We start from the raw sequence: 23,056 nt of genomic DNA, 5'->3' as shown, positions 1-23,056 counted from the left end.
GGCACAGCCAGGCACCCTCTCTCAGGACAGGTACTGCTGACCTGTTTGGGAATGGAGTGGGCTGTGGCAGGGAAGGGGAAAAGCTCTGTGAGCATAATCTCTGTTTCAGATCTAGTTCTGCTCTACAAACCATTTCTGCAGAGCTGCCCACTGCACAGATGAAATGCTGCTTTCTCCTATTTTTACTTTGCCAGCACCATGAGTCACCATCCACGTTTCAAAACTGCTTCAGGAATCACACAATTCCTGCTAATTAAACTATGGCTGCTGCTGTCACACAAAGGGAGAGAAAGCAATCCATGAGCTGAGGACACCTATCAGCAGGTTTCCAGTCAGACAATGTCCAGCTTCCAGTCTGTTACCAAGTGGACTGCACTCCTAGTTACAGTGGAATGGCACAAGTCATGTCCTTTACAGTAAGCAAGCTCCGAATGGGACATACTAAAACATGGAGCTGTGATTCTGGAATCATGACTTCCTTGCAGAAGACACCCTCCCGATGGCTGCTTATTTAAACAGTGAAAGAAGAGAAGAGCCCCAGCTCACCCGTTCAGAGGTCCTCCATCATTGACCACGTTGAGGTGGGCCAGCTGCCTCTTCAGGTGGAGTTTGTAGCTTGCGTTAATTCGTAAAAACAACATCTGGAAGAAACCACAGCAGCAGAGTAAGGAACTGTGCCCATGCTCACGTCACTGCCTCCTCCAAAGGTGAAACACCAACACCCTCAGTCGCTGACTTCTGGTTTTGTTTCTGCAACTCCCGTGGTTCCTCCTTCTGCCAGTGCTTCAATCTCACCCTTCTGGCCACGCACAGTCTGTACCACACAGGACACCCTCACCTACTCATTGTGTGTGGCACTTAGAGGACATGTTCTTTGGAACGTGAACTTTTCTCCTCTGTTGTCTGAAGTATCTAGCAATTTATATTAAGCCTAGAAGATAAGAAATCTCCTTCCTGTGCTAGAAGGGACCATTTAATCCAATGTGAAAGAGAAATGACAACTTGTATTCAGTGACTAAATCTGTCCTTCCTGTCCTTAAGGTTTGCAACTCTGCAGTAGCAATGACTGCAGCAAACTCCTACAAAAGCACATCTGCTACAATATGGGTGTGTAATACATTCAGGGACTTTTGGAAGCCACCGATTCTGAGCAGTGCTACAGAATAATCTTCTCAGAGGGCTGCACTCAAGTCCGAAGTGTTGCCATTTGCATAGCATTTCAGCACTAATTCCTGGATTGCCATCTCCAGACATTAAAAAGCAGCTCAAAATCCTGAAATCCATTCTTTTTGTGTACCTCATTGTTCTCCCTACACACTGGAATACTTCCTTCAGCTCAGCCCAAACTGTCTGTGTGACTGCTGCCAAGCCCTTTAACGTGTGGGTTTCACCAGGACTCAAAAAAGAATTCCCCTCTCCCAGATAAAGTCTCTCTTGTTCCCAAGGCCATGTGCATTTGCAAGCGAGCTGTGAGATGAAGCTCAAAAATAACATTCACCTGAGTTTGCTCCTCAGGAAGGAGATCATATATAGCTTCATGCATCTTTGCCATTTGCTTGCAGATATTCCTGAAGCATGCTGAAGGAACAGGGGCTTTCACTTCATACTGGAAACAAACACACAACCAGTTAACTCCTTTCTGCAACTTCAAAATGGTTTATGTAGGAGAGCTCCCAACAGCCACCTGGGGTTCTGCTTTGCTAATAACATCAGGAATCAAGATCCATTTAGCACACCACAAATTAAAAGGGTGGCTGGGCATGATCTGATCCAGCCAGGAACTGCAGATGTAGGTCCTGTGGCTGTGAGCTGGCCCTCTCCTTCAGACTGGTACGAGTCAATGACAGACAAGCACTTCTGCCTCTGAGAAATGTGCCCCTTGAGTACTTCCCCAGAGAAAACTGCTTGTCCAGGATATACATACATAGCCAAATTTCTGAAGAATCAAGGAAACCATAAAGAAATGGAAACTCCTGAAATCTCATCTATCTGCCATAAAAAAACCCAAAAAAAAAAAAAAAAAACCCCCCAAAAAAAAAAACCAAAAAAAAAACCCCCAAAAAAAAAAAAAACCCAACCACATCATATCACAACCCTACAAGAATATTGCAGAAATACCTTGGAAAGCAGAGTAAAAATAAAAAGTCTCTTCTCTCAGTGTCTTAAATCCAAGAAACAAGGCATTGGAAAACACCAGATGGCAAGAGATTTGCTACAAAGGGAACAAAATTCTTATGTCCCCACTCTGGATAGGGAAGATCTGAACAGGATTTCAGAAACACTGAAAACCTGTCCCAGGAACAGTGAAGCCAGCTCTGCAGTTCCAGGTGGAGAGGTGTGCCATCACAGGCCTGGGTGACACACTGGCAGGTCACCTTTGGGAGGGTGACACTTCCCCAGGGAGCGTAGCACAGCTCAGGAAAGAACTGAATCATTGTAACTACATCATTTACAAACAGACTGGAAGAGATGCCTGCTTTCATGCAGGCCTGAATTGTAAAAGAGAACAAAGCTTGTCTGAGCACAAAAGAAAAAAAGAAATGGGGAGTTTTGAGAAAGTCTTTACAAAAAATCCAAACCAATGACCTAATTCTGACAGGAGAAATAGCAGAAAAAGAATGCTTTCTGTTCCAGGGAGCAACCACCCAGCATGAGGGATCAAGCATACCTCAAGACAAGGAAGTTAAGTAAGAAATTGTTTCCAATTTCCCAGCATGTTGTTAAACCAGAGGGAACTGGGAGGCTGCAGCAGTGGCTATTGCATGATTACAGCCACACCCAACTCTTCATTGTCATGGGGAAAAGCAACAGCCCTGGGAAGAACCCCAAGATCTCCTGGCCATTTTTATGTGCAGCTGAGGTCAACACCTTTAAAACCACAAGGGATCAGAAAGAACCTCACTGCTCTTCTGTCCAAACAGTCACAAGCCAGCAAGTTCCAAGAGAAGCTCAGAACTTGTACTGGATTTTTCCATTCATGGTAATGAGTGAGCCTTTCCCATTTGCTGAATTTATTATTTCCACTGTTCAATAACCCCATTCCTACTGTATTTCCCTGCCAAAGACAGCTGTTGGGAAGTGTCCATGCTGCTGTGAACTGCCTTGTCTCAGTGCCACAGGGTGAGGACAGCTCCCATGCCATGGAGCTCCCAGGGGAAGCACAGCCTGGAAAAGCAGGAGTAACTTGCTTGCATTACCCAGTGCCAGGTCAACATCCTGTCCACTGCACCAACTGTTCATCTCCTACAAAGCAGGAATTTCTGGGTCTGACATGTGCCCACTGCTATGAACTCACTTGTGCAGATTTACACACCTCAGAGCAGGTGACCACTTCATCCACAGGACACTGAAATAGTTGGACTCAGAAAAGCACCTGAATCCAGGAACACACTGGCATGGTTGTACTGACATGCCTATTTGCAAATGTTCTGGGTTTATGCTCTTCACAGCCTTCAGTACCAAGATTTCATTTTTAGGAACAAGATGAGCCAAATGATGGCATGTGCTAGGAATGGAAGCAAATTAACCTTCCTTTGGTGCTGGGCTCTGTGGGCTGCATTCATGTGGGCCAGGCACTGTCACTCAGCCTTCAAGAACTCTAAAGTCCCAGTTTACATCCTGTGCCAGCTCCCAAAGGGACAGTGGGCTGTGAAGATGGAGGGACAGTAAGAGATGAGCTCTCACTAACTGCCATTAAGAACATAAACTCTATTCGTGCTTTGTTGTGGGCTACACTTGTTTAGTATCAATAATGTAAATTCTTGCATTTGTCTTTTATTCTCAAGAGATACAGTGGCCAAACAGCCATGTTACTTCACATAACAGCTACTTTGATGTGGGACAAAACCCCCAAAAACCACCAGACTATTTTGGTCTTTAGAGAAGAGCATAAACACATTTTTTTTTAAAAAATAAACACAATAGGAGGTGGGAAATCCCAATTTAAATGCCTTTGCTTTTTTTTTTTTTTTCCACCCCAAGTTTAGGCAGTACTACTTGACAGACCAAAGAAACAGATGAAATGAAAAAGCACAACATAAAGTAACAATAAAATAACAGAAACAGCAAGGAAGACAGAAATGCTGCCTGTTGCAACTGCTCCGCTACAGCTCTCATCAGCCTGTCCCCAGCCTGTGTTCCCATGCTTCTCATGAGCTCCCTGAAGGAAGATGTAGGCCCAGGCCAACCAATCAAATTTGTCACTAAAAAATGAATTAATACCTGTCATGAAACAGCTTATTTTTTTCCCCAAAACCCTAAGATCCAAAGCACAACACTAAGCTTTAAAAGGCCATGTACTTTCTGTATCTGTGGGTCAAGGAGGTGTCTCAATCTGAGGTGAGTCAGAGTAGATGCAGCCCAAGACCACACTGTAGCACTGTTTAAACACCAGAACACACCAGGAGCACTAATGCTGCTCCAGAGCAGGAACTGCTGAGCACAGACCTCCAGTCCCCAGGCCAGCAGCCCAACAGATGGGCTGGTCTCTCCCCTCCAAAACTCTTCCTCCTCAGCATCTTCCTGCTGTTTCCTCAGCTGCCAGAAATGCCACCCTCCCTATTGGAAAGAGCAGGGAAAGGGATCTGCTGAGCCTGGCTGCAGACAAGAGCTGTCAGTGGTAGGAGAGCATTTCAGCTCCTGAACACTCGAGCATCTGTGCCAGCCACAGCATTGCTGTTCCTGCTGAAGCAGCCAATGAAACATTTCATTTTCCTGGGAGTGAAGGTGACTGACACCCAGGTGGCAAATGTGAACACAAGACACATTCATGAGAACAGCACAGAGGTTCCATCTATATAATTAAAAGAAGTTCAAACAAAGCCTGGTTAGGAAAGTTTAAGACTCCATTTGAAACATGTAGACTGTATACAATGAGACCTCCAGTTGCAATTTAGAGAATGTATAATTATTTCCATAAATCATTACCTTGGATAATAGTTTGTCAAATAAGCTATCCATTATGGCAACGAGCTTTGCTGAAATTTCAGCTATGTGGTCGTGATAATCCTGCAAGGGAAGAAAGCAGGTTTCATTTTCTAGTGGCATTCATGTTCTTCAGAGTACAGTTGAAAAGCAGAACTCTGCGTTTCAGGAAATGCCAGAAGAATTACCTTTGTGATGTGGTCAAAATGCCTGAGCATGCTGAACTGCTTCGGCTGCAGCCGAGCTTCAAAATGAGCCCTGATAATGGGAATGTAGTGTACGATGAGCTGGAGGCAACGTGAAGAAAGGGCTGTGAATCCAGGAGGAGAAATAACATAGTTATTACACAGGAAGAGTCATTTCTGTATGGACTATGTCTCCTTTGACATAAGTAACAGATCTGACACAATTTCACATGGTGGGCTTTGGTGTGCTCTAAAAGCATGGAGGTACATGTTTGTTTCCCTGGGAACCCCCATCCCATGAAGATGCCAGACTAGTACCTGGCTGCTCACAGCCAGCTTGGTAAGATGGGATAAGAGACTCATTTTACAAGAGGCTCCTTGAGTGTCTGCTCGACATTTTGAGCCCTGAGCACATGCAGACATCAGAGAGATCTCTAAAGACCTGACTCATCAGCTACTTAACCTCAGCAACCACATTCTCAAGGCAGCAGTGTTGCTGCCGCAGTGGTGTACAAAACACCCTGCCCTGCCAGCACTGACCTGCCCTGAACCTGCTCCTGCTGCAGTGCCAACAGGATCCCAAAAACCCAGCTTCTCCCAACTCCAACAAGGCCTGAGCCAGCAGCAGGACACACACTGGTGCCAGTGTGGTCACCACACTGGCCTAACATCCTGCAGCAAAAACCTGACCTAGCTGTGGCCCGCAGCTTCTCAACCCATTCTCATCAGGCTGTTCCCTTTCCAAGAGGGAAATGCAGACTGGTTATCTCACCAGTTTCTCACCCTGAAACATGGGAACTCTAAGTTTAAATGTCTGCTCCAACCTATCAGTCAAAGGCCCCTAATTTCAGGAGAAAGTTTAAAACTACACTCCAGGCAGGTAGCTGGCAAGGTGCTACCATCCTCTGTGCCCACGCGCAGCCCCACAACTCAAACACAACTTATCATAGATATCTAGGGCTTTTCTGCACTTGGGTTTTTTTAATAGACAGGGGAACAAGCTCTGATCATTTAAATACAGAAATCCATACCTAGGTTTTTTGTAGTGATTGTTTTCAAGCCAACAACTTGTAATGCACCGGCTCCAAGCACTAATTGGCAACTTCTAGAGTTGAAATACTGTGAGAAAAAGAAAGACAGTGAAAAGGCATGTTGACTTTTTATCATCTACACAAACCCACAGTTTAGAAACACAAAATTCAACAGAATTTTGCAAGTTAAATAAGTCATTGTGAAGGCCAGTTCCAGAGTTTCACTACTCAGTAGAGTAGCCACATAATATGAGTGGAAAACATCAAGACAAAAGGTTTCTGCTCAGGCTCTTGACCTTCTCCACTGCTGATGTTAAAGGAAACTTGAAAGCACTGAAACTCCCTCCTGCTGAGGTGACTGAATCTGTGTTTCTAACACTATGAAATACTGGATTTAACAAACGATGCACAGAAGATGAAAAGCCAACCCTGTAAGAATTCCAGGTATAGTGGACAACTCATGCTTAGACTTTCCTAACTCACTTCCAGGAGAAAAGAAGTTATCATTAAAAGCACATAGGCAAACAAAGCCTCTGGATAGTAAGACAGTTGCTATCAGCAGGTTCTATCTTACACTGGAATTCTGCTTCCTCACCCAGTTGAGACACCAGATATTCCAGACTGGGCCTGGGTGATGCAGCAGAAAAGCCATGGCTGCTGTCCCCAACTCCTGCACTGAACGTAGAGCAGAAATCCCAGGGCTCATATTTGAACAGAACTGCCTGTTGACACTGAGAGGCAAAACTTAGAGAGACCTGACCCTTTCTCATACACCTGAAGATGCAGAAGAAATAGTGACAAGGCTGCCCTGCAGCTTGTGTCTGCAACACAGAGACCTGTCCTCACAAAGACCTCCTTTTTGAGGGCAGGGGCATTATTCTGCTTCACAGGTCTTTCTTCACGATAACGCAAGAACAAACCCAAAATTCCAACCCTCCTTGTGTAAAAAGGGGAAATAATTTTCTGGCATGCAGGTCCACAGAGGCACCATGAACCAACCCCCCCAAATTCTGGGCTGCCAGAATAGTGCATCCAGGGCTGGAAAAGCAACCCAGACCTCATCCCACAAGTGGCCCAGAGCTATGTGTGGCTCCTGATCTGAGAGAGGCAAAACCTCCACTGCCTTCAGACAGGGCAGGGCTGAAACTGCCTCACATCCACTTCATCTTCTCCAGAAAGCAACAACTTTTCTTACACCTCTGTGAGGATTTTAAACAGAAACACTGAGTCAAATGCTCAAATATTTGGAGATTCTTTTAATGAAGATTCGGAGATTTATTCTGGAATTTTGGGGGATTTTTCCTGGATTTTTCAAAAATATTTTTCCTCAAATATTGCTTGCTTTTCCCGGATTTTTTTGGAGATTTTTTCCTAAAATTTTGGGGTTTTTTCCAGCAGATTTTTAAGGCTTTTCCTTGGAATTTTTACCAGATTTTCCTGGAATTTTTGGTGGTTTTCCTGCAATTTCTGGGGGTTTTTTGTGGGATTTTGGGATTTTTGCGGGAGGTTATTTTGGGATATTTTTCCTGGATTTTTTGTCCTTTTTCCTTGTTTTTTTCAATGTTTTTCTGGAATTTTAAAGATATTTTTTCCCCTAAAATTTGGAGGATTTTTGGTCAAACTTCAGGGGGTTTTCCTGGAATTTTGGGGAATTTTCCCTCAAATTTTCAGAGTTTTTCCTGTAATTTTTTGGAGATTTTCCCTCCACACATCTCACACAGCCTAAGCTCCTCTGAGGTATTTAGCTCAGGTTAGTGTTGACTGTGGCAAACCATCAAAAACTTGGTCTGCAAAGGGTGCTGGCCACACGTACTGTCCCCTGCCTTTTGTGGCAATGACTGTTCCCAGATGGCCTGTGCACGCAGAGCCGGGAGCGAGCCTGGAACAGAGCAACACCTCCTCCCTGTGCCTGCTGGAAGGAAAGCATTCCTGCACCCAGCAGGAAGGCCAGGAGCCTTCTCTTGTCTGCACCACCTGAACAACCCCAGTCCTTACAGCCACGTGTATAGTAAAGTAGGGCACCCCTGACCTGATGGATGATTTGTATCTGACTCTATTGATTTAGAATGATGAACAAATGCTTTATTAAAACGATATAATATTACATTAATACTATATTATGTTAAAGAGATACTATACTAAAGAATACTAAAAGATACTAAAGAAAAACTTGCGACTGTCTGGAGACAGTCAGGACACAGCTTCGAGTGACTGGTTAATTAATATAAATAACCATCACTGGAATCTAATTACTAAATCCCTTTAGGTAAATGATCTTTCTAACACATTCCAAATGTGTGAAAACAACAAGTGCAGCAAGTAGAGATAAGAATTGTTTTCTCTTCATCTCTCTGTACTTCTCTAAGAAAAAACCTGGGAGAGAGAATTATCTCCCTCTCTGTTCAGAGAATGTGAATACCACACACGTGTGCCTCTCACAACACTGAGGTGCTGGAGTGTGCCCAGAGAAGTCTGATGAGGAGCAGCTGAGGGAGCCAGGGGTGCTCAGCCTGGAGAAAAGGAGGCTCAGGGGCACCTTTTTGCTCCCTGACAAGAGGGTGTAGCCAGGTAGGGGTCAGTCTCTTCTTCCACAAGCAACAGGACAAGAGGAAAACAGCCTCAAGATGCACCAAGGTTTGGATAGTAGGGATAATCTCTTCATTGAAAGGGCTGTCAAACATTGGAACAGGCTGCCCAGGAGAGTGGTGGAGTCACCATCCCTGAAGCTATTTAAAAGATGTGTAGATGTGGCCTTGGCAGTGCTGTGTAACAACTGGACTTGATTATCTTAGAGGTCCTTTCCAATCTAAAGGATTCCATGATTTCTCCCATACACAGGTGTCATTTCACTCAGGCTGCAGTCACAGCTCAGAACTGCCTGGAATTTCATTACCTGGAAATGCTTTCCATTTTCCATTACAATCAAGTCTAGCTCTTGCTACTCTCAAAGTTTGCTGGCTCTGACAGCTGTCAGACAAAAAGTACAGTGCCAGGACACCTGGAGCAGCTCTATTTTGTTCCAAGTGTAATAAATGAGCTTTTGTTTTTTCTAGCTGTTCTTGACATCTCTCCAAATTGATGCCACCTTGCTGACAGATAAAAAACACAGCAATTAAACTGCACGTGATGCTTGAATACCAAGAAATAAACCACAAATGACAGAGCTAGAATGAGATAAGGTGAGGGAAGTAACACAGATATGCAAATCTGGCCAAGTTTGGTGCATTCACTGCTATTCTGTGAAAAGGTCCTGCAATTCCTGAGGGAAGCAGCAGCTGGAGAAGGAGACTTGAATAGGGGCAGGTTCAGACAGACTGATTTGCCTTGGATAGTGCTTTTAAAAGGGAAAATTTGTGGATGAATCTGCATGACAACTGCAGGGAGCAGTCTTCCTGCATCTGGTTATTCAAATACCAACTACCAATAGGACAAATATTTAAAGGTCCATCTGCTAGAGTTTCCCCTCCTCTGGCACCCACCTTATGTAAAATATCCTTTTGGAGACTGAATCTATTTATCTTTCATTGATTATGCACATGATCAGAACTCAAATACCTGATATGACCTTTGTGGGCAAAGATACAAATGAAAATCTTGACATAAATTAGCTGCTAAGCTTTGGAGCCTGTATAGACACCTGTATATGTGTGTGTGTGTGTGTATATATATATGTATACATATATATGACAGTTTTAAGGTGTATTAATGTGCTCCTTTTATTATTGATTATTTATATTACCTTGCAGTGTCTGGGCTTTACCAGCTTTCCTCCTGTCTAATGATAAATAAATGACCAAGAGGTCCTGGTGTTTCATCACCTTTACATTTTACAACAAAGCCTTCATCCCATGCTATTTTTCATGCTTCTACTTACTATACCTCTACTGATTTGTAAAAACCAAGGGATTTGTTTCCTTCCTCAATACACATATTTATTTCTGTGGCATCTGGGATCAAATTGCTTTTTTTTCAGCAGCATTAATTCTATACCCAGCCTGAAGGACAGGCAGCTATGTCAAATACTAGTAGATAGGATTTCCAATATTCCAGGTGAACAGCCAGAGTTAATTCCCACAACAAATTGCATCTTTAATGCCTTTGGCTTGAAAGCTTTCCTTATGGCACAGTGGCAAACACGAAGATTCTAGATAATTTTTGTAATTTATACAAAATCCCAAAACCACATGAGCATTATTGAGAGGAAGCCATGTTCTCTGCACCCTGCCTGCCCTGCTTGGCAAGGGGGCACATTGGGAGCCATACCTTCAGTAAATCCGACAGGCGGGTCAGCATGTCAGTGGTGATGGAAGGAATGTTATCCACACACTGGCAGTACTCCAGGATTATTCTTATTAGCAGCAATACTGTCCTGAAAGAGAGGAAACAGCCAAGGATGTCACCTCAGTGCACAAAAGAAGCTGAAAAGTCAAACACAGGCCAGTCATGTTGATAGAAATCTACCCAATGCTAGAGATTATAGCATTGAATAAATCCACTAAATGATGTGGAGCAGAAGTGAAACATAAAAGGAGATTTACACAGAGATAGTTACAACCAGTACCCACTCCACAGGGTGGTGTGTGGAAAAAGTATTTTATACGAAACAAAATCTCTGAAAAATACATAATAAAGGCTAAGGAGTCACAAACAGAGAAGGCAGCTGTGAAGAAACAGCACCAAATATTCAAAGATGCTCAACAGCTGTAATTTCTCCTGAAGTCAGCAGGCACTGGAGAATCTGGGAGCTACTGGATGGAATGAAGAAGGCTCCCCATAGAGAAAGCATGCTCCTTAGAATTCAAATACACAGAAGGCAGGAAAATTGATGCAAGATCAAACGTTCAGAGTAGATATTATAAAATTTCAGAAAGTTAAAACTCCTTCTTCTTTAAGGCAGTAGAGGGCAAAAAGATGATGACAAGTTAACTGGAAATAAACACCTGGAGAATGGTTTGTGAACACGAGGCATTTGTGATTAAGGCATTTTATTTGATTAGATGCAATGAAACTGGATGTAGAAGTGTGTAGGAATGAAACAAATATTTGCACTGTGAAGCTCTCACTTGCTTCACAGAGCTAAATATAACAAGCTTCAAGTGAGCAGAGGCATATTATCAAACACATCATATATTAAGCAAATTTTATCCTTTAGAGCAATGCTCCTACTCGACCTGAAATGCTCTTCAGCAATGATATCATTTGCCTGGCACACAAGTTCTCAGCCATCAGATTCTGTTTCCAACTGAACAATGACACATCATCATGAAGCAACTCATAAAATGATAGCTGGTCCAAGACATCCTGTACATCACACCTTTTAAGTTTCGTGCAAATTGATGTTAGAACTCTGGGGAGTGAGATCTTCCAGGCTTTACTCCCTCTCGAAAAACACTCTCATGCATAATTAATGCTTAAGCCTCACAGTCTCTGGAAACACAGCATGCTTTTAAATGAAAGAAGTAAGTATCATACATTTTAAAATGTCTCTGATACAACTAGCTTTAAGAATCCACTTTCCAATTCAAATCAGCCAGGATACTAAGAAATAGCATATGCAGCTTCTGAGATGGTCCATATTTGTTCTGAATAAGATAAGCAACCATTCAGTGGTGGACTCAGGTATTTTGGGGCTGTCTAGCCTGGAGAGAAGAGGGCTTTGGGGAGCCCTTATTGCAGCCTTTCAGTACTTAGAGGGGCTTAGAGGAAAGACAGGGACAAACTGTGATAGGACAAGGAGCAACAGTTTTAAAGTAAAGCAGGGTAGATTCACACTAGACACAAGGAAGAAATTTTTATAATGAGAATGGTGGAACATTGGTACAGGCTGCCCAGAGAGGTGGTGGATGTCCCAACCCTGGAAACATTCAAGGTTGAGTTGGTCAGGGTCCTGAGCAAGTGCAAGGTGTCCCTGTTCACTGCAGGACAAGATGATCTTTGAAAGTCCCTCTCATCCTAAACTATTCTAAGAGCCTATAATTTTTTGCCAGAGATAACCTAGATTGCAAGAAATAACAATGTGTTCAGAAGACAAACCTGTATTTTCAGGTGTGTGTTTTCATGAAATAATTGGAAAAAAAATTCAAATAAAATTATAAATTAGAACCTAGCCACTTGGAGAAAAAATGGCATTTTAATGTAGCAAAGAGTTAATGTAGTGTTTTATAACTGTAGGGAACCAAAGAGAAACTAGTCTGTGAAAGGAGAGGGATTTTTAATTTAAATAAGATTGCTAAAGCTGTTAGCATTCATCACAGTTCTACTCCAAAGTTCTTGCCAAATAACCCACTGCTAAAAAAAAAGAGTGCATCTTACCCAACTGTTGCATATTTTTGTCCTTCAACAATAAGGAATTCAGCTGGCTTTCTTTCTTCAGTAGCTAGATATTTTAGTAAGACAGGAAAAAGTGTGAAAAACAAGTGCAAAAAATGCTGTTTATAAAAATGCAGTGTTCACTTGCTAAGGTTTGAAAAAACCCATAATTTTTGTAGCAAGCACTTCTCTCTTTTACAGTACTTATTAAAAAGCTGATCAGCCATAAAAATTTTTATGACCCACAAAGTTACTTCATTATCTGCTATGATTTTAGATAAAAAAAATCTCATAGTCCCACAGTCATTATGGACTTAAAAACTCCAAATACAACAGGTTACAAATAGAAGACAGGCAGAAAAAGCCACTAGGTTTTCTACTATACACTCTCAAGTGATTTGCTGTGTATATTAATATTTTAGCTTCAAATCACTTTTTCCTCAGGCTTCGTAACAGAAGCTCTTACTGATGCAGTTTTTCATGCTAAATGATCTGCTTGAAGGAGGCTGCAGGAGGTTATTTTACAAGCAATGGCTGACAAACATATTTTGGTGTCATGTTCCATAACTGGAGTGATTGCTGCTTTAATACACTCTCTGTTATCTGCTCTGTTCTGTCTGGGAGATCAGGGTTTCTCCACCATGACATCACTGTATTTTCTTCCTTCTAATGTCTTGCCATTTTTCTCCCCCACTCTGCATGTTCTCTTCCTCTTCTGGTTATTCACTTCCCACCCCCATCACTGCAATACTGGATAAGTATCCCCACGAGGTAAGAACACATTAAGCATTCCCATTCTGCACAGGGGGAAGTGGGGGAGAAGGAGGAAAAAGTGACTTCTCTGAGGTCAAATGAGGTTTCTGTGGCAAGGTAAATAATTGAGTGAACATGAGTTTTCCCTTCCATGAGCAGCCACATGGCATGCTGCCTTTCATTTGAACTGGCAGATGAAGTAGTGGGAAGGAGCAGGCTTTGTTTCACACAAGGAGGGCTGAGCACATGCATGGGCTCCTCAGTCCCTTGCAATTCCTCAGTGGTACCTTGTGGGAAAAGACTGAATTTGTGCAGATACTGCAAGCCTCTACACTGGGAATATTTGCATAAAAAGGCAGCTCTCTCCCTGTGCTAACACTTCTGGTGTTTCCAAAAAATAAACAGATAATCTTTCAGCGCAAGGCATTTCAACATCAGTAACAGAAAAAAATAAAGAAAAGATAAGAGAACAGCTATCAACTTTCTTCCCATCCCCCCAAAGGACAGCAAGCAAACACAGATCCCCAGAGTGTCATCAGAATACGTCCATCACCATTCAATAGCAGAATTTGCAGATAATAAATTCATTTCACAGCTGGACTGCAAGGCACACACCTGTTGGTTTTTTTTCAGGGAGAGAAATTCTGCCATCTGACACTGAATCAACGAGGTCCTGGAACTCGGCAGGAACTTCAGCTTGCTTCCAGCGCTCATTGTCCAAAAGCAGGCTGGTTACAAACACAAAAGAGAGGAGGCTGAGAAAGAAATACCTTGTCTTGCCTGTAATGCTGAAAAACAATTTTAACAAAAACCACTGGCCCAAGATGTTACGTCAGTCATCTTCATGAGAAGGAGGTGCCCAACAGCTGTCAGCAGCAAAACAGAACACTGTGCTGGCCTAGAGATCTCACAATTCAATCTGTCATAGGGGACCAAAAACTACACCAGGCAATAAAGCTATTTATGAGATCACTGCCAATGAAGTAAAACGGCTAAATGCTGGAATTTTAACAGCTTTTGATAGATGAAGAGCAAACAGACTTGATGGATGTTACTGGTCTGGCTATGTCACCAAGAGGTTTGGGTTTAGTTTTTTTTGGAAAACAGTTGAAAGTGAATTATTCTTAACCCCTGAATCAGAGCAATCCTGCTCTTCAAAGCCAGTTTTGTGTACTTTCTGTAGCCATTACTGTTCTTATTTAGGGAACTGCAGAACAACACAGTTTGAAGAAATCAAGTTATGAAAACAGTAAAAGTCTAAACCAACTGGAAATAATTGGGGTTTAATACCATTTTTTCACCCCCTGTTTTTAAGTATAACAAGCTTACTGATGTTCTAGGAACAAAAGATTGTGTTCAGCTGGCATATGATACATAAAATTATTCATGGAAGAACACAAATATTGTCTACCCAGAGGTACCTTAGTTTTGTCTTCCTCTCCTCATGAAACCTATTCACAAATCTATTGGCTTGACTCTGAAGAGCTCCTCTCAAGGACATGCTTTTCCTGCCACAGATCTGCTCAGTATCCAAGATAAAGCCTTCCATCAAGCGAGAAAGAGTAACAAACTCGTTGGAATTCAGCTTCTCTAGGAAGCCATCCTGCATGCAAAGAAAACCATTGTAAGGAGACATACCACCACAAAAATCCAGAGACATACAGAAATAACTAGTCAGCATGTCTGAGGGTTACTACAGTTTGAAGAGGCACATTGTTTAACCCTACATGTGACAGAGTAGACTGCAGTGCAAGCTGCTACTTTGTCACAGACAAGCATTCTCTGCATGAAGCATCAAAGGCAGCAAATCAGAATATTAAAAAGAGAAAGAAATAGATAGAAGAAACCAACACTGTCTTGCAATGATTTATGTTAACACTGGTGTGCTCTGAGCATTACCATGCAGAGCCTGTGGCAGCAGCAACATTTCCTGCACTCCCATGGCACATGCTGCTTCAGAACCCTCATCAAAGCAGTAACCTGGAAGCAAATGCTCACCAAGCATGAGGCACCACCAGCAGCTCTGACCCAAGCTCCTCACCTTTGCTCTTGCCATGAGGAATTTGACTGAGCGATCGTGGCAGATATCAGAGGCGTTATAAAGTAACTCTTGGATATTGTTTGCCAGCCTGACCAGCTCCAGGTCAGTCAGTTTCATGTCCTCGCCGATCCTACAAATGACAGAACCAGCTGGCTGAGCATCAGTTTATGGAGCAAACAGTATTTTTGCACACAGAAGGAAAAAGCCTTGCAGCAACTGTCAAATGCAGTCAGGTAATCACCAAAGTCACTTTATACAGATGGGATCTTCTAACCTGCTGTCAAGGTCCTGTCAGCCCCCCGTAGCAAGAAAATGCATAATAGCACATCCTTTTCTTTTTTTTTTGGTTTTGCATTCTAATTGCTATTAATGGTCTAAGAGTAAGCATTATATAGCCATTACTGATACAATAAATGTAATTAACAATTTACTGAGTTAAAATTTACCCAGCTCCTGTGAGACTTCAGCATCACAAGCATATGACAAATAAAACACAGTACCTTTCCTCTGATACAAGTGTAAGGCCTAAAATAGATACTCTGCACTCTCCACAGCCTTAATCTACAGGCTGTCTTTCTATTACCTCTTTAGACTACAGGCTCTTAAGGTGGTGCTTTTTAAAAGACCTTGTATGAGTTGTCTGCTGTTCTGAGGCCAGCACTTAGCACATCTCTGCTGCTCATGGCTCATGCCATTAGTGAAGATCACAATCGTCTGGGCCAGCCCAAGCACTGACAGCACAACAGAAGAGAACTCAGGACACTACAGAGCAGCAACTGGGCCAGCATTGTTCTGTGTTTTTTATTAGCCTACTCCAAACACAGATGCAAACAAAACCAGAAGAGTGATGAGTAAGTAAGTTCATTTTACAACGAAGTTATGCAACCAACCTCAGAAACAACTTTACTCCTCAGAAGCTCTAGCTGGATGGTGTATTTTTAGCAAACTTGGCCAAGTGCTCTAAACTAGTTTGGATCCAACCCCCTTCCCTTTCCCTGCTCTTCCATGTAACCCTGGACTCCTCCTCACATTTCATTTCTCCTCCAGCACACGACAGATGTTCAGATCAGACATACAAAGGCCTGTGTTTTATGCACAGCATATTTCTTTTAAATCTATCTCCTTCAGCCAGCATTGCCATTTGGTGGGTAAGGTCTCTATCAGAACTAACAGCTGTTTCAACACATAAGCACAGATACTCAAGGACCCAGCAGCAAAAGCAGGCCACTTCTCTTCCATCTCTCAGCAGGGTAACAAGTGGTATTTCAGTTTCACTTCATATAACTGCGTATCCAGACATGCTGGCTTTTGAAGTGGGTCATGCCCGAGTCCCACACACATTATGCCTGACTCTTTTCAAAAGATAGCTCTGACTTGCAGCCACAAGTAAGGGGTGCATAAAAGGATGCTAGAAGGTTGGAACTCTGGAGACTGGAGCACCTCAGGGCTGCACTGCCTACATAACCAAGGCACTGAGATGGATTTATTTATTTATTTATGCAAGTCAAATAGGTGATGACAAACAGAAGATTTTTCTCTAGAATTTATCAAGGTGTACTCCATGAAGCCACCTTAAAAAAACAAGCAAACAAACAACAACAAAAAAAAACACCCAGGAAAAATAACCACAGGGAACATGGACACAGAACAGAAATGCTTCTGCCTGCTAAAGGCATGACAATCTGTCTTTCAGGGACTCACATCTCTCCTGCTCCCTACACAAGTGGCCTCCCCAAAAAAACTAATGGAGAAGGGGCTCTTTTCTGGAAGAAGTGACATAAATCAGTCCCTGTACCACTACATATGGAGGTGAAAAAAAGGCAAATATAACAGTGCACTCTGATGGCAGTCTCTAGGGGGAGAGCCACTACACTTCACCTACCTAAAAAGCACATTCCTCCAAAGTCATTTTTGTACTGTGTGACCAGAAACAACCGCCTGCACCTCACCCCTCGTTCCGGCCACGCTGCCAGGCGGAGACAGGCAGGGTGTTCACTCACATCATCTCTACTCCTCCTGGAGTGACAGAAGAGGACGTGTGCTCCTTGCTGGACGAGGAGTCGGTGGTGCACTCAGGCTCTGAGACGGAGTCGCTGCTGCAGGGCTCGCTGTTGGGCGAGGTGTTCCTTTGGGAGGCCGAGTCGGCTGCTCCGGCCGGGAGCTCCCCGTCGCCGAAGGCGTCGCTGATGAACATCCCCTCGTGGGTCAGGTAGGCCACCTCGCTGTCCACCATGCTCTCCTTAGCAGAGTTCTTCTGTAACGTGTCTTCCAGGTCTCTGGTTTTTTGGTTCTTGTCTAGAACCAAGAAAACCACGCTACGGATAGTATTTAACGTTGCCTAGAATGAAATATAACTTTTATTACAAAAAAACACCACAAAACCCAGTGCCACAAGCTTGTGCTAGAAAGGTATTTTCTTCGTTGTGTAATTAGTATTTAGAGGCAGACCCATTTGTCTGATGGCAACCAATATCTGATGTTTCTGAGACAGGTGAAATAAACCTCATTTGGAGCAATCTAACACGTACAAAAGCCCTGTTCTAATCCCTAGCAGCTTAGAAGAGAAGTAATAGAGAAAAAGAGGTATTATCTCTTTGTCACTGCTCTCTTTGTTAGCACTAATCATTTTTGCCCTGGATGCCAATATGCACATCTCCTTTCAATCAGAAGTTTGAACTTCACAAGCAAAACCAACATCTTAAGACTTCAAATGGAAAAGCAACTTCATTCCCTTTCATGCCTGAATTGTATGAAGTTCTTTGTAGATGAATGTCTTACCTTTACTCTCTTGAGGAAGATAGTGAATTTTGAAAAAATATTCTTCAGTAAATCAAACCACTGAGGAAAATTCATCATCCTCATCTGGTCTGCAAGCCTAAAAAAAGAGCAGTATTGAGCAAACAGCAATTGTTTGCTGGCCATGATGCCTACTGGCACATACAGGAAAAGAAAACATGCTTTAAATAGAATTGCAAGTATAAGGAAAACTGTGTAGACTTTTACCTGGCAAGCAACAAACACCACCTAAACAACAGTCATGGTCAACACAATGCAAGTGGATAGGGGAAGGAGGGATATAGGATTAGATCATACTATCAGAAAATGAAAGCTTCACATTTACCCTTTAGTTCTTTCCAGGGCATAATGTTCTCCTACCTAGGATAAGTATGTGTTACCAACAAGGGACAGAGTTAATAATATTTTCACAAACCATGTGGGAGAAAAAAAAAGACAAAAAAACCTACATGAAAATACTTTTCTAGTGTTAAAAAGCTGTGTCATTAAGCCCATTTAAAGGCTCTATTTGCAAGGCATTGCAATGAGACTTCTGCTATTCAAGTACAAGTCAGCAGTTTGTGGCAAAAGGGCTGAAAAATCATTGACAGAACAAAAATTAAACCCTGTAATACACAGTTAGGACCCAAGAGCAGGAGACGAAACACTAGAGAATGGTGACCAAATATCCAATGTGTAAAAATGACCCTGTGCCCAGTCATTTCCCAATCTGGATATGAATTCCATGCAGGTTTTGCAACTCACTTTGCTTTATCAGCTGGACTATTTTTATTATCTTGGGGTAACACTTTGCTGAGTCAAGTGAATCATAAAGCCATAGAAAAACCAGAAGCTGGCAGGGGCCCCTGGAGCTGGGGCCTCCGGAGCTGCCTTGGCCAAGCCCTGCTCAAAGCAGGTCCAATTACATGGGGTTGCTCTGGGTCAGTCAAAGGCTGACCATGCCCCAGAACACAGACTCCACAGCTTCTCTAGGTCTGTGTTCCAGTGCTTGACGAGCCTTCTGAGGAACAGAGTCTCCCTGTGATTCAACTGGAATTCCTCATATTCCACATCGTGCCCACTGCCCTCGGGGCGAACTCTGAGAGGAGCCTGGCTCCACCTCCATCTCTGCTCTGGCACTGGCCTTTGATGGGCTTGCTGATGTTTCTGATGGACCATTTCTAGGGCTAAAGTTGCCTGGTCTCCTCTCTGGATAGCTCCTGTTCTTGATTATGGGGAACTCAAACTCATGACATGTTTTAATACAAAGTCCCAGATTATGGCAAGAGGGAATGCTTTCAAGTAGAGATGTACTCAAGAGATATATACTTCATGCAGGGAGATTCACAGAATTTTAGTATGTATTTCAAAGGTAAATTGAAGGTAACATTAGAATACGAATGAGAAGTAAAACAATATCCACCCAGATGTGGACAAAAGCAGAATCTTAAGAAGAAAGAGAAGAATAACCCTTAATTATAGGGATATTTAAGCAAAAATTAGAACAGTACATTTATCTATGCTAAAAATCATACTATCCCCCCCCCCCAGCCCCCCCAAAAAAAAAAAAATCTGGCTGCATACTTTCTTAACAACCACTTCTGTGTCTATTTCTTCTATCTGCGATACCGTATTAACCACACACTGTCAAATTTTAAGGGGGGGAAAAAAAACACAACAAAAAAAATCTTAGCTTCTTTCTAACCACTAAAGAGAAGAATAACCCTTAATTATAGGGATATTTAAGCAAAAATTAGAACAGTACATTTATCTATGCTAAAAATCATACTATCCCCACCCACCAGCACCACCAAAAAAAAAAAAATCTGGCTGCATACTTACTTAACAACCACTTCTGTGTCTATTTCTTCTATCTGCGACACCGTATTAACCACACACTGCCAAATTTTAAGGGGGGGGGGAAAAAACACAACAAAAAAAATCTTAGCTTCTTTCTAACCACTGCTGAGTGTCATAACAAACACATTAATCCTCAAGTTAAATAAGGAAAAGTAAAATAAGAAAACAAAGAGATACTTGTATCACTTAACAACTTGTTTCTCTAAAAATACACCAAAAAAAAACCCCCAAAAAACAATCAAACATCAATTCCCCCCCCCCCAAAAAAAAAAAACAACAAAAGAAACCACCCAAAGCAACTGGTGCATACAAAACTGGCCAGCTTCTTCAGGTCTCCAGTACAATCAATTTTCATTCCAAACACATCTACAGTTCTACAGCCATTTCATTAATCTCTTTTCCCATTACTTTTAAGCCCAAGGTACAAATCAACCCCACTCAGACTGAAAAAACGCTTTTCTCCCAAAGGCCAGTCAATAAATTGGACAAATGAGTAGTAGAGTGTGAACTCATCTTGCTTTCAAGCAAGTTTGTACAATCCCAATGGTGACTGAGGGCTGCCATCTCAAGCTACACAGGTTTTACCTCTGTTCTGAATAGTAGTGGTCAGTACGGAAGCTTCTGAAGAAGAACAGAACCTTTTTCTTGAACTATGCAGTGTGCTCAGTGCTTACAAACCTCTGCTCTTACACTTGCCTGGCAACAGAAACCCACTAAAATTCACTGACCAAAACAGCCCAGCAATGCACTTGAAGAGGAAGCACATTTGAGGTGTGGCAAGAAAAGTTTCCTTTATTAAGGAAAAGTACCCCTAAGAGTTGAGACAATGGGCCACCAGACAAAAGCATTGCACAAACCACACAGGAATTACACAAATCCTGTCTATTTTCCTTATTGAACAGAAATTTACACTGGAATTTGATTAAACATCGTCTACTATTAACCAGAGAGGAAACCTGAAAAACCCGACTTAAACTTCCCAGCAGAATGGGAAAAGCATTTTGAGACTGAGAATGATCAGAAAAATAGGAAGTGCTACCTGTCTATTATATGATCAAACAAAGAATCTGAAGGGAAAAAAAAGTCTCCTAATGACTGCTGATACAGGCAAGTGAAAAGCCAGTGGAAGACTGCCAGGCAGAGGAACAGCTTTACCCTGGTGTTATTCATTAATTCCTTTCTTTTTTTAATTTACTAGCAACATGGGCCTATCCACCTTGTACAACCAGACCAACAGAACCATGGGGCTGCAACGTGAAAGGGATTTGTGAACAGTGTGTACAGCCAAGTCTGGCTTAAAACAAAAACCTTCAAATAACAGTATTAAAAAACCAAATCCAAACTTTTAAAAACTAGGTTCCCAACCCAGCTCACAATGCAGCTGTGAACTGCAGACGATCCTATGAGGACAGGAGATGCCCAACTCAGCACCTATCTCCCAGCCTTTGAGATACAAATCAGAGGGAGTTCATAGCACATCAGAGCATAACTCTAAAAGATCACCATCTCTTGGAAAAAACCCCATTCTTTCACAGTATTCTTACATATGAGGGAAAACAAGCAAGATGAGTAAAACTGAAAGTACCACACACCAAAGTTCAGCCTGAGATCTGTTTCCAAACAGAAGTCATTATGTCACTATACAAATTAGTCAATATGTTTCCCCCAAAGCAAGAATCTGAATTTTGTTCAATTATTGATTTTAGCTTGTTTTATCAATAAAGTTTTTTGGCTTGAAATACTCTTGGCAAACCACCACACCAATGCAAAAAAGGATTTGAGGCTTAAGTTTTTTTTAAAGGTAAGCACTTCTGCCTTCTCTGTTACTTCACCCTGCTCTCTCAGAAATAGGCAAGGATATTTTCCAACCTTTTATCATGTGCCTATGCTAGGTCTCTGTTAAGGCAAGAAATATTTTCTGTACCATTTGCAGGGAATTCATTTGTTTAAACTGGCAAGTTCTTTGATTCTCCTTTATGTGTTTACACCAAGAACTCCAGGGTTTTGCTTTACAGTGTGTTGGGAAGGAGAGGTTTTTAGTTTTAGTGGTTTTGGAGTGTTTGTTTTGTTGTGGGTTTTTAATGAAATGTAGTGCTATGACACAACTCTACTATTTCACAGAGCCACGTGTTAAGAGAAAGGGAAGTTCACAACAATGTTAATTTTACACAGAAAACAAGGAGCTTATGTTACCTACACCTCCCAAAAGTTATTCTGTAAAGACCTCTGTGCTTCAGGGATCCCTTAAGTGTCTGAAAGCTCAGCTGCTCTAACTGAGAGACCATCAGCCACCAAAAAACTTCATCAGAACTGTTATTAATGACTAAAAAAATTACTTGAAAGGGGTAGAGAAAGCTTGTCAGGTACATCAGAAATGTTTGTCTTACCTGTTTAATTATATTCTTTGCAGTAGTAATCATTTCATCTCCATATATTTCATAAAAATTTAGCTTCCTTTGTTTTAGAAGTCCAAATACTAGAGATACAAGTCTCTCCTATCAAGAAAAAAGAAAATTTAAAAAAAAAAAAACCACATATGAAAAATATCAAGGTGAAGACAAGAAACAATTTTAAGAAATTGCATAGCAGTAAGAACGTTCATGTACCAAGCACACAGTGAACAGCATTTAGGTCAATCCAATTCCTCCAGACTAAGGCCAAGCTTTGCCTATACAAAAAAAGTTCCCTGTGGCAATACCAGCTGAGTCTCTTCCTCCCATCCCTTTTCCTGCCAATTCATGAATTGGGCTCATTCACAAGTGCTTAAACCTGTGGGTATTTCTAACCATGACTGAGTTTCCTGATCCTGAGCAAGACTGACACTAAGCACAGCCCGAGTGAGAGGCTGGCACGCTGCAGCACAGAGGGCAAGGAACCACAGGGCAGAAAGGGGAGCATTGCAGTGCTACTGCCAACCACTACATCTCATGAAATGGATTAAACAAGGCTGAACAGGTCATAGGCTCTAGCAATTAATAGAGTCCTACAGGCAAAATCCAGAAAAATCTTTTCTGGGCTAGAAAGCAACCACAACAGCCTAATCTTTGTGTGTTTATGATCTTCAGAGGAATGAGGAATATATATCTATATATACTGTGAATGAAGCATGCATTCAGGGCAAGCATACGCTTGCTATAAGCACCCATAAAAGCATGGGGAGACAGAATGAGAACAACATG

General features: G+C 42.1%; 1 protein-coding gene across 3 annotated transcripts in view; it reads right to left on the bottom strand.

Annotated features, from left to right (window-relative positions):
* VPS54 (VPS54 subunit of GARP complex) overlaps window positions 1–23,056 on the bottom strand; it is a 48,086-nt gene that overhangs the window by 2,711 nt on the left and 22,319 nt on the right. For all 3 annotated transcript variants that reach the window (XM_041477274.1, XM_041477276.1, XM_041477275.1), the window contains 14 exons: window positions 22,265–22,372; window positions 19,860–19,915; window positions 18,021–18,117; window positions 17,243–17,580; window positions 15,243–15,372; window positions 14,623–14,804; window positions 13,817–13,929; window positions 12,452–12,515; window positions 10,403–10,508; window positions 6,140–6,227; window positions 5,112–5,233; window positions 4,927–5,007; window positions 1,499–1,606; window positions 547–641 (listed from right to left, as the gene is read on the bottom strand). In XM_041477274.1, coding sequence (XP_041333208.1) covers window positions 547–641; window positions 1,499–1,606; window positions 4,927–5,007; window positions 5,112–5,233; window positions 6,140–6,227; window positions 10,403–10,508; window positions 12,452–12,515; window positions 13,817–13,929; window positions 14,623–14,804; window positions 15,243–15,372; window positions 17,243–17,580; window positions 18,021–18,117; window positions 19,860–19,915; window positions 22,265–22,372 — 1,688 coding nt within the window. The remainder of the gene's footprint in view (window positions 1–546; window positions 642–1,498; window positions 1,607–4,926; window positions 5,008–5,111; window positions 5,234–6,139; window positions 6,228–10,402; window positions 10,509–12,451; window positions 12,516–13,816; window positions 13,930–14,622; window positions 14,805–15,242; window positions 15,373–17,242; window positions 17,581–18,020; window positions 18,118–19,859; window positions 19,916–22,264; window positions 22,373–23,056) is intronic.

Source organism: Pyrgilauda ruficollis, unplaced genomic scaffold (assembly GCF_017590135.1).
Source record: "Pyrgilauda ruficollis isolate IOZ18807 unplaced genomic scaffold, ASM1759013v1 scaffold4, whole genome shotgun sequence".
NCBI lineage: Eukaryota > Metazoa > Chordata > Aves > Passeriformes > Passeridae > Pyrgilauda > Pyrgilauda ruficollis.
This window is presented reverse-complemented; position numbering and strand designations above follow the sequence as displayed.